Source organism: Sturnira hondurensis, unplaced genomic scaffold, assembly GCF_014824575.4.
Source record: "Sturnira hondurensis isolate 20B ecotype Veracruz unplaced genomic scaffold, ASM1482457v3 Scaffold0008321, whole genome shotgun sequence".
Taxonomy (NCBI): domain Eukaryota; kingdom Metazoa; phylum Chordata; class Mammalia; order Chiroptera; family Phyllostomidae; genus Sturnira; species Sturnira hondurensis.
The window spans coordinates 99,610-111,093 of NW_028080952.1; the positions used below are offsets into that span (position 1 = coordinate 99,610).

Consider the following 11,484-nt stretch of genomic DNA (forward strand, 5'->3'; position numbering starts at 1 on the left):
CTGGATTCTGTTTGCAACACACAACACAACCTTTGTAAGTGTACTGTACTATCTGTAAATGATTCCTCAGAATCTGCAAAATAACTTCTTCGCAATATTGTCTCACAAACAGCAAGGAAACAGGAGGCAAGTGAGCAGGAAAGTTCACCTGGACGGTGCACTGGATCCTACCCATGCCCCCACACTGCCACACCTGAGCTCAGCATTCCCGGAACAGTTAAGAGATTTTTCTTTCTTCCTTCTCAAAACAGGTACCTACCTTAGAATGAAGACACTGTATTACCTCTCAAAAACTCCTAATTTAAGCTTTTTTTCTAGGCCCTAAAATAAAAACAGATTTTTCTCTTGGTTAATAATTTTCAACCCATATGAAGAAGATCAGACAGGAACTTGAGGGTTTTCAAGACTTCTGGAAAAAAGAACAACATTCGGTCACCGTATTAATTTATTCATTGTTTTATTATTTTTTTCAACACATGAAAAAGGTATTATATGCTTAGAATATGATCTATTAGGTGATGAGCAGACAAATATTTCTTTCTTTCAGGGAATTGACTTCTAGCAGGAGAGACACTAAATAAATATTTATACAGTTTAATTAACTGTACTAATTTATAAGAAGAAAAGCCCAGAATGTGAAAACAGCATACTTAGGAGTCTTAAAGGGCAGTGGGCATTTGAAAAAAGCTTACTTAGAAAGGACAGATAGGCTCTGGTTAGGCAAAGAGGAGCTATGAAAGAGATGGGGAAAGGCATAGGCACGGAGAAGAACATATGTGGAAACCCTGTATCAGGAATTATCTTAGCAAGACCCAGGAACTTAAACACTGCAAATTTGGCTGGATTGAGGGTGCCAATGAAGAGAGAAATGGTATGAGAGAGAGAACTTGGTGCTAGAGAGGTGAATAGGGGCTGAATCATGCCTTACTGCGATTGTTAAGAATTTGTGACTCTGTCCTCTATACAACAGACGCCCTTAAATTATCTTTTGTTTGTAAAGAATAAATTATATTCCAAACTTTAGAAGTTTATTCTGAATACAGAATAAAGAATTATTGCAAGAATAACACTCAATTAGCCTGGGAGAAGTGAGCTGTACTATTTAATGGCTATATAAAATGCAGAAAAGGGATAATTATTTCAGATGTTTTGACAGCAAGTTTGAAAGTGATTAAATGCTATTTGATGAAAGAAGAGGTTTGAAGAATGATCTCAAGTTTCTGGTGAGTTAGGAGACTCTCAAAATGAAAATCCTGTGAGTGGTTACTTTCATATCTCCTGCATGGTTGTCTGTGGGTCAATAACCTTCATTCTCTATTCCTTGCTACTTTAAAATGAGGTTATGGAAATTTAAAAATTGTTAAGATTTGTAAAGATTAAATATTAATTTGAACAATTTTATTCACTGAAGTGTCTATGTATAAATGTAGGGTATTATAAACATGGTGAAATACACCTACTCATGTGGAAGAATATATACACACACATACATGTGTATGAGACCACACATATACAAAGTTTGGTCAGAAGGTATCCAGCCATGTAATATGAAAAATAGAGACATTTATTAAAGAAGATGAAAGATACAAAAAGCATTGTACATAGACAATGATACCTCAGTCCCCTTCAAAGTAAGCACCTTGGGACCTCACACAGTTCTCCCAGTCACCATCAGCTTCCCTGTCATATTTTCCTGAATCTCATCAAGGTTTTAAAATCTCTTCCCTTTCAAAGGTGACTTTAGTTTTGGGAAAAGCCAGAAGTCACAAGGCATCAAATCTGATCTATAGGAAGTCTAAGTCATCTGGGTGATTTGATGTTTCACTAAAAAATCTCTGCATGAGATGTGATGCATGAGCAGGCATGTTGTCGTGATGAAACTATCAATCACCAGTTGCCCAAAGCTTCAGCCTTCTCAATCATCCAAATAGATTCTGTAGAGGAATATTCAAGCACAACACAAAATTTGATGCAGATTCATTGCTCTACTTGCTCATTTTTTAAAAGATTTTATTCATTTATCTTTAGAGGGAAAGGGAAGGAGAGAAAAGGAGAGAAACATCAATGTATGGTTGCCTCTCAGAAGTCCCCCGCTGGGAACTGGCCTGCAACCCAGGCATGTGCCCTGACTGGGAATTGAACCACAATCGTGTGGTTCACAGGCCCGTGCTCAATCCACTGAGCCACACCAGCCAGGGCTCATTTTTAATGTGACAGCCACACAGTACACATTCTCACTCAGCAGCGTCTATCCCCCCTCAATGACTAGTACAGAGAAGTCATCCTTGTTCATGCATGTGCATTTCAGTCCACTCTCCTTAGCTTAAAGGTTACATTAATGTTGCACAAACCATTCTCCTTATATTAACAATGGCTAGACCTTTTCTGGACAGAGCTCAACACATGCATATAGTCACACATAGATGGATTCGTGTGGACATGGGTTTGCAAAGGCAATGGAATGTGAATAGCTGTGTGTGTGGTAATGTGAGTTTGGTGGGTTTTCACTTGATTATTTAGCAACACTCCCTATGTATTAAGTTCTTTGGTGCTGCTGCTTTTTTTCTGCCAAACCTTCAGAGCTTTTAAAAGAGGAGATATCCAAATGTTTTACTGAGTAAACACTAGGGTTATAGTCTTATCTTAATTTTTCAGATGAGCATATTAAGTCCAAGGGAAGGGAGGTCATCCCATTGGATTATCCAGGAAACAAAAAGACAGTGACACAAAAATTTCTTAGATGCTGGTTTTTTAAATTTAATTCTCCCCTCCATTGTTCCACTTTCTATTCATAAAGCCATTTATCTGACTTATATGAAAATATATTTTTAATTTAGGAGCTCTGAGCTACAAGGGAGAATACAGCCTCACCTGGTAATGAGAACACCATGATGGACTTGAATGCATCGCTTGTCAACCCCCATAGTTTTATTTTGACAGGTATCCCAGGAATGCCAGAGAAAAACCCATGGATGGCCTTTCCCCTGGGACTTCTCTACACACTAACTCTCCTGGGAAATGGTACCATCCTAGCTGTCATCAAGGTAGACCAGAGTCTCCATGAACCTATGTACTACTTCCTTTCCATCTTGGCTCTAACTGATGTTAGTCTCTCAATGTCCACCTTGCCTTCCATGCTCAGCATCTTCTGGTTTAATGCCCCTGAGATTTCCTTTGATGCATGCATCACGCAGATGTTCTTCATCCATGGATTTGGAGTGGTAGAATCAGGAGTGTTAGTGTCCATGGCCTTTGACAGATTTGTGGCCATCAGTGACCCATTACACTATCCTGCCATTCTCACCCATGGTATCATTGGAAAAATTGGAATAGCTGTCCTCACCCGAGCAGTCTGTGTGGTCTTCCCTGTTCCCTTCCTTATAAAGCGACTACCCTTTTGCAGTTCCAATGTCTTGTCTCATTCATACTGTCTCCACCAAGATGCAATGCGGCTAGCCTGTGCCAGCACCCGCATCAACAGCCTGTATGGCCTCATTATAGTCATCTTCACATTGGGGCTGGATGCCCTCATCATTCTCATTTCTTACATGCTCATCCTGAAGACTGTACTGGGCATTGCTTCCAAAGCTGAAAGGCTCAAAGCCCTCAATACCTGCTTCTCCCATATTTGTGCAGTGCTCCTCTTCTATGTTCCCCTCATTGGCATTACCATGATCCACAGATTTGGGAAGCATTTATCCCCAGTAGTACACATGCTCATGGCCAATACCTATCTGTTACTCCCCCCTGTACTAAATCCCATGGTGTACAGTGTGAAGACCAAACAGATACGAAGGCGGATCATCTGCATCTTCCAGAGAAGAAAGAAAAGGACCTAGGAAAATGAAATCAAATGTAAGTTCCAGAATAATAGCATTTTAAGCAGTTATAATGCAGTCAAATTATACACATCTGGCTGAATTCAAGGGTGGGCAAGACTTGTGGGTGTGGGTAAAGATATAACACAGGTCACTCTTGGTCTTTGTATACTCCATTTGGAGATGTATATATTTTGATATCTGGAGTTACATATAAAATATAATTTAATTACCATCACAATTTTTCTTCTTTGAAACTGGAGATGAGCATAAATTATCACCTGTTTATCTAGATAATGCTCATGAGTGTTTATTCATATAATGTTAAGTAATATTTTTCTTTAATTATCTGTTAAATAATAATTACATTAATAAGGGTTATAAAAGCCCTATATCACTGCTGAAAAGCAGTGTTTCTGAGATAGCATTATTTTCCTTAAAATAGAGCAAAGAAAATTTACAGAATTAAATAGCATTTATTTTTATGTTTCAGTATTTATTGGGTAAAGGGTGGCTATGACAAAATTAAAAGACATATCCATGGTCACTTAATTTATACCTATTCTTTTTGAGGGATATTACTTCTTTACAGACTTATAATAGTTCTAGTTTTCAGAACTATTAAGAGAATAGTTAAGAGAATAATTGGTGTTTTGGCTTTTCTGTTTTGACTCAGCACGAGTGAAGTTTATTTTGCTGTGTACTAAGAAATCCAGCAAAACTTTACCAAGTAAAATTGCTGATGGACATTGTATGAGGACAAATGAAAACTTTCAGCACCGGGAAGAAGTTTAAGAAATCAGTGCACCCAAGTGTGCTGAAGAGCATGACAAATGCAATGTGCCTTTGCATTGACACTAATACTTATTGTAAGTATTTTGCTAGTATTTTAGTAATTACATAATCAAGTTGCTAGGGGGGGTTATTTTCCCATTCAATAAGTGTACATTTAGCACTAATGAAATTTCAGTAATCCACCTCCAGAGAGGCAGATTAAGACTAAATTTTCTGAGGGTTTATCATATATAACCTTAATTGTGTTAAGGTATTTTTCTTTTATACCTATATTATTGGGTGTTTTAATAAGTGGATGTTGTATCATAGCAAATGCTTTTATTGCATCTGTTGATAAGATCATATGATTTTTATACTTTCTCTTTTTAATGTAGTGTGTTATTGAATGCATTGATTGATTTGCATATGTTGAACCATCCTTGTGCCCCTGGAATGAACTCCACTTGATTGTGATGTATTATTTTTTAATGTATTGTTGTATTTGATTTTCTAGTATTTTATTTATGATTTTTGCATCTGTAGTCATCAAATATATTGTTATGTTTTTCTTTTTCATGTTAGTCTTACCAGGTTTTGGCGTCAGGGTTATATTAGCCTCATAAAATGTGTTAGAAGTATTGCCCTTCTTCAATTTTTTCAAAGAGTTTGAAAAGGAGAGATTTCAAATCTTTGAAATGTTTAGTAGAATTCACTAGGGAAGTCATCTGGTCTTGGACTTTTATTTTTTAGAGAGTTATTTTTTAATTTTTAAAATTATTTTTTTTTAATTTTTTAACAAATGTCCCAGGGATAGGGGACCAAGGGAGCAGGGAGAAGGAGAAGCAAGACCTCAGTCCCACAACCCCTCCCCACCCCCGCTTCCCTCCTTATATATTTATAGTACAAGGCCCAGGGGAGGGGTAAGGGGCAAGGGAAACACCCTCAGTGGGGTGGGAGCAAGCTAAGCTCCTTTTGCCCTGGGACCCAGGCTCTTCTGCCCTTCGGGAAGACCCTTGTCAAGAAGATGGCCCCATTCACTCCCATGACTTTGGCATCCAAAGATTTTTGTTGATGGTTTCAATTTCCTCATTGCTGATTGGTCTATTTAGGTTTTCCAATTCTTCATGATTTGATCTAGGAAGGTTATATATTCTAGGAATTTATATATTTCTTCTGCGTTATTGACTTTGGTGGCATATAATCTTTCATAGTATTCGAGTAAGATATTTTGTATTTCTGTGATGACTGTGGTAACTTCTCTTTCATTTCTGTTTTTGTTTATATTGGTCTTTTATATTTTTATTTTTCAAATTTTTTATTATATTTTTTATTATCATTTAACCCCCTTAAAGCCCCTCTAACTGCAATTACCATACTGTTGTCCATGCCCATTAGTTCTTTATCCTTTTTGCTTGATCCCTCCACTCCCTAACTTTCACCCCCGCCCAATAGCTGTCATCCTGCTCTCTATGTGTCCGCCTCTATTTTACTTGTTAGTTCACTTTGTTCATTAGATTCCACATATAAGTGAAATCATATGGTATTTATCTTTCATTGACTGGCTTATTTCACTAAGAATAATGTTCTCCAGGTCTATCCATGCTGTTGCAAATGGTAAAATTTTCTCTTTTTATGGCTGAGTAATATTCCTTTGTGTAAATGTCCTATAGTGGTTCTATCCACTAATCTACTGATGGACACTTGGACTACTTCCATATTATCTTGGTGATTGTAAACAATGCTGCAATGAACATAGGCGTGCTTATGTTCTTTTGAATTAGTGCTTTTGGTTTCTTTGGATATATTCCCAGAGGTGGAATGACTGGGTAAAAATGCAGATTCATTTTTAATTTTTTGTGGTATCTCCACATTGTTTTTCAAAGTGGTAGCTCAAGTCTGCATATGAGTCTCGCCAGGGGTTTGTCAATTTTATTAATCTTTCCAAATAACCAGCTCTTTTGTGTGTTAATCTTTTGTGTAGTCTTTTTGTTCTTTATTTTATTAAATTCTGCTCTAATTTTTATATCTTCTTTCTTCTGCTGACTTTGGGTTGTTTTGTTCCTTTTTTTCTAGTTCTTTAAGAAGTAATGTCAATTTGTTTACTTGGGATTTCTCTTTGTACTGTCATTCTCAGTTGTCTCTATATAATGAAATTTCAAAGAAATAAAATAATAATTCCTTTTGCAATTGCAACCAAAAGAATAAAATGCTTAATAATAAACTTAACAAATAATTTATATACTAAAATCTATAAAGCATTATAGTTTAAAAGAGATTGTAAAAGACCAGAGAGAAAAGGGGTGGGATAGGTTAGGGGTGGAGGGGACCTACTATGGTGATAGAAGATGGTTAGATTTTGAGTGGTGGGCACACAGTGAATATACAGATCTTGTATCATAGAAATATGTACTTGAAATCTATATACAATCTTATTAACTGATATCACCCCAATAAACTTAATTAAAAAACTAAATTTTCAAAATTGATATAGAGTTTACATTTTCAATGAAAATTACTTGAAAATTGTTGGTTTCCACAGAATGCAAATATCAGCCAAGGCCTCAGTATTGATGCTATCTAAATGGAAAACATTAATCTCAGACAGAATCGATTATGGTCAATTGATCTACAAAGAAAAAGTAATAGAAATTTTATTTGTATTTAATTTTATCTCATTCTCCAAAATACTTATTTTTCTTAATGTGTTATTACATACATATGATATTAGTGTAGTAGTATCTGCATAGTATTGTCTGTTGTTTTTCAATAAATAAAAATAAAACATAAATATATTAGGAAGTATCGTTTTTCACTTTCTTATACAGAATTATAACCAAAAATTTGAAAACTGTCACTCTAAGGATAAAAGCCAACCACCACATAATATATTTCTAATGTTCACACACTGGGATAAGAGGGACAAGTATCTGAAAGTGCCCTTTAATGCCACCATTTCTCACTTTCCGATAGGACCATAGCATCGTAAAATTAAAAAGTGTGAATCCTTTACTGACATCTACACGCATAATCCACATCCTCACTTTACAGCACCTTCTCTAGCTCCTGCAGTCTGACTTTTGTCTCCATTACTGCATGAAATCTGTTTTCCATGGCTCAGACTTCTTTCTAATTAACAAATCAAATATTTTTCCCTTAATCACCCTTCAACTTGATTTATTTATATGAATTACAAATATTTACAGTCCCTTGCTTGTTAATCTTAGAGCTAGAGTAGTGATGTGTTTTCAGATTGTGGCTGTGCCCACCTACTTGCTATGTAAACTCAACCAAATTACATAAATGCTCTCTGCCTCAGTGTGTGGGGGGGTTTTAAATTGAAAATAATAACAATAATGGTAACAACAGATATTTGTTCAGTGCTTGTTATTTCCAGGCCTTGGGCTAAGCCCTAAATGCATTAACTCTTAATCTCAAACAATAGTCCTATTCAGACTTTATAGATTAGAACAATTAGCATTAAAGAAATTAGATCTCTTATTCACACTACACAGATAATGAGTGGCACAGCCAGAACTTCAACCCAGGGGTATATGACACCTAAGCCCTTGCTCTCAATATATGCACTCAGAGAGTTAATTCTTAGAGTAATGAGACCTTGTCTAAAACATCAATTACTGTGGTTATCATTTAGTAGATGGTATTGCTACTATTGCTAGCACGGCCATTGCTGCAGCTATCATTATGATTGTCTGTAAAGAAAAGTGAAGGAAACAGAGAAAGACATAGGAAAACCCACTAACTCCTGCATAAGTACCCTAGTTTCAAGCTTAGTCTCCATGTACTAAAGGCACCAAAGACAATGGCTATGAAGAACATTTCTATTTGCCTCTAAAAGGTAGAGTATGATTTAGAAAATTTTGGCATACATTAAATTTCAAGCACGACATGTGAGTGAAAACACCCAAGACCCAAAAGTCCACACGGAGATGAGTCCTGAGGATATTGGTCAGTTTGCACTGCTTCTAAGCACCCTACCCCCATGTGAGCTCCAGCTTTGAGTTGTGGTCCCCACTCCAGACTCAGGACTGCAACTGTGTGGGCAAACTCTTAACAGGTGCAGGAGTGAGAGAGCTCAGCTCTTCTTACAGAGGCCAGAATACTTAAATGTTGTTTTTTACATTTTTTGATTTTGTTGAATGTCTGCATTGTGCTCATGTTTCTTGTAGAAATAAAAAAGAATAATAAAGATTCTTTTTATGAACCTGAGATTAATTCAGTAAGTCCTCTTGAACCCGAAAACAGTATTTAAATGGAGAAACTCATTTTTGTATGCATCCTCTTACTAAATTAATGTTAACTAAGCTAGGGTCTGCCCTAACAAACTTCTGAAATAGCCACTGATTTTAGTAACAGATAATTACAATTGCCACTCAAGTCACAAAGAGTCTTTTGTCTTAGATTTTAACAAGCAGTAAATCCTTTGGAAAAAGTCATCTGGACCATGTAAAGGGACACAAATAATTCAGTGTACACATGTGCCTTGTTTCTTCTACTTTCTATATCTAGTTTGCCTTCAAACAATATTCATAATTATTTTTAAACCTCTACTGTAAGTGTCTTTCCCATTCTAACTATCTCATTTTATTTGTTTTCCACAACATAGATGGTATCCATCATTCTTCAGGAAATATGCCTGCCTGAGTCTAGGCCAAAAAATATATTGCTTTGTGCTTTGATATGTTCATTTGAAAACAGTACCCAATACTCTCCCTTATAGGGATACCATAATTATCAAATAAGGTAAGATGTAAAAGGTACTGTGTATTACTTAGTGGCAAGTCTATAAATACATGTTTTCTTATCCTCTTACACATGATATTTTTGAACACTTCTTATTGGTGTACAACACTTTAAAGTTTACAAATAATTATATTCATAGGATTGAATTTAATTTTGTACAACACTGGAAGCCAAGTGATATTATTTTCATTTTCAAAATTAAAAATTGCAGTAAGAGAATACCCAGTATCACACATGGAAGAGCTAAAACTCCCTAGTCTTTCAATCCCAAATTATGCAACACCATTGTCCCTGCTCAATTGTATACACTTATATTCTTAATCTTAAGATTTGGTCATTTTTCTGATTCATCTCTTATTTAATAAGGTATTATCCCCAGGTGTTCTCTTACTATTTAATGAGAATAGTTTATCTCTTCCCTATTAAGCTGATAGAAGTCATTTCTAACTCCTGAGCTAGAATGTTAAATTAAATCAATTTAATGAGTTTTAGTTTAGAAAGAATAAAGCTAATGGCCTATTTCTGTTCAAAAGAGTTACTTAAAATGGAGTTAATAATATTCTCTGTCTTGAGCATTAGTATGTCAAGTCATAAATGCAGGGCTAAAGAGCAGGACATTGAACTGTTTCTACAGATTCCACTTTTCCTTTACTGGGCAAAAAACAGCTTGGCACAGCAATAGGAAAGTATGCTGTGAGAGCAGGAAAATCTTCTTTTTCCCAATTCAAATCACACAGAAATGTGAAAAAATACATAAACCTTTATTTGTCATAGTCATAATTGAGCTTTTACAGAATAGACTCTTCCTCTCTCCACCTGGTGGACCTTAACTCTCTGAAGTAATCTTGGTTCTAACAAATATCTGGATGATCTTCCTTCGTATCTCCTTGGTCTTCACAGTGTAGACTATGGGGTTCAGCACAGGGGGTATAAGAAGGTAGGCATTCGCCATGAGGACATGAGTCAGAGGTGAAAGGTGCTTCCCAAAACGGTGAATGACAGACACCCCAATGAGTGGCACGTAGAAGATGAGTACAGCACAGATGTGTGAAACACAGGTGTTGAGTGCCTTCAGCCGGCCCTCCCTGGAGGCAATGGCCATTACTGTTCGGAGTATGAAGGCATAGGAGAGGAGGATGCAGAGGGAGTCAGAGCCCTTAGTGAAGATTACAGCAATGAGGCCATAGAGACTGTTAACACGGGTGCTGGCACAGGCAAGGCGCATGACATCTTGGTGGAGGCAGAAGGAGTGGGACAGGACGTTGGAGCGGTAGAAGGGGAGTCGTTTGATGAGAAAAGGCACAGGGAAGACCACGCAGACTGCCCTTGTCAAGATGGCTGCCCCTGTTCTGAAGAGCACACCATTGGTTAGGATGGTGCTATACCGGAGGGGGGTCCAGATTGCCACGACCCGATCAAAGGCCATGGCCACCAGCACGCCAGACTCAATGGCTGAAAAGGTGTGGATGAAGTACATCTGAACAAGGCAGGCATCAAAGGCAATAGATTTGTAGTTAAACCAGAATATGCCTAGCATAGAGGGCAAAGTACAGAGGGCAAGTCCCATGTCTGCCAGTGCCAGCATACACAGAAAGTAGTACATGGGGATATGCAGGGACAATTCAGACTTGATGGTAGAGATAATGACACTATTGCCAAAGAGGGCAATAACATATATAGCACCCAGTGGGAATGCCAGCCAGTAGTATGTTTGTTCAAGCCCTGGAATCCCAGTTAAAACAAAATAAAGGTGTTGGAAGTGGGAGTAGTTGTTATTTGCCATGAAGTCTGTATAAGATACAGATGAGGAAAGAGCTTGATCTTGATGGATGGCTTTCTGAAAATACAGTCACAGAGATAAACAAGATATTAGAATCAAACTTCCCTGGGAATAGAACCATTGTATTTTCACATGGGTCGGGGAGGGTGTAAGAGAAGACTAAATTCCTGACTTTACTACTCCACAATGTTTTCTGTTGAGAAAGCTTCTACTGGCCAAGGGAAAAAGATCCACCCAAATACAAATAAGTCATATTAAATTTAAAGCACACACTGTAGTGCCAATACATTAGGCAAAAATTCTGCCTCTTGACCTTTCCTTCCTTTTTTTTTAATCAAGAGCTTTTAAACT

The 11,484-nt window shown here is 36.9% G+C and overlaps 2 protein-coding genes across 2 annotated transcripts; one reads left to right on the forward strand and one right to left on the reverse strand.

Annotated features, from left to right (window-relative positions):
• Positions 1–279: 279 nt before the first annotated feature.
• Positions 280–11,136, reverse strand: LOC118992727 (olfactory receptor 51H1-like). Its single transcript, XM_037054689.1, has 2 exons — positions 10,210–11,136; positions 280–321 (listed from the first exon to the last, which is right to left on the reverse strand). Exons 1-2 carry the CDS (start codon positions 11,134–11,136, stop codon positions 280–282), a joined length of 969 nt encoding a protein of 322 aa, XP_036910584.1.
• Positions 2,889–3,839, forward strand: LOC118992735 (olfactory receptor 51H1). The gene has a single exon (XM_037054699.1). It carries the CDS (start codon positions 2,889–2,891, stop codon positions 3,837–3,839), a length of 951 nt encoding a protein of 316 aa, XP_036910594.1.
• Positions 11,137–11,484: the final 348 nt, after the last annotated feature.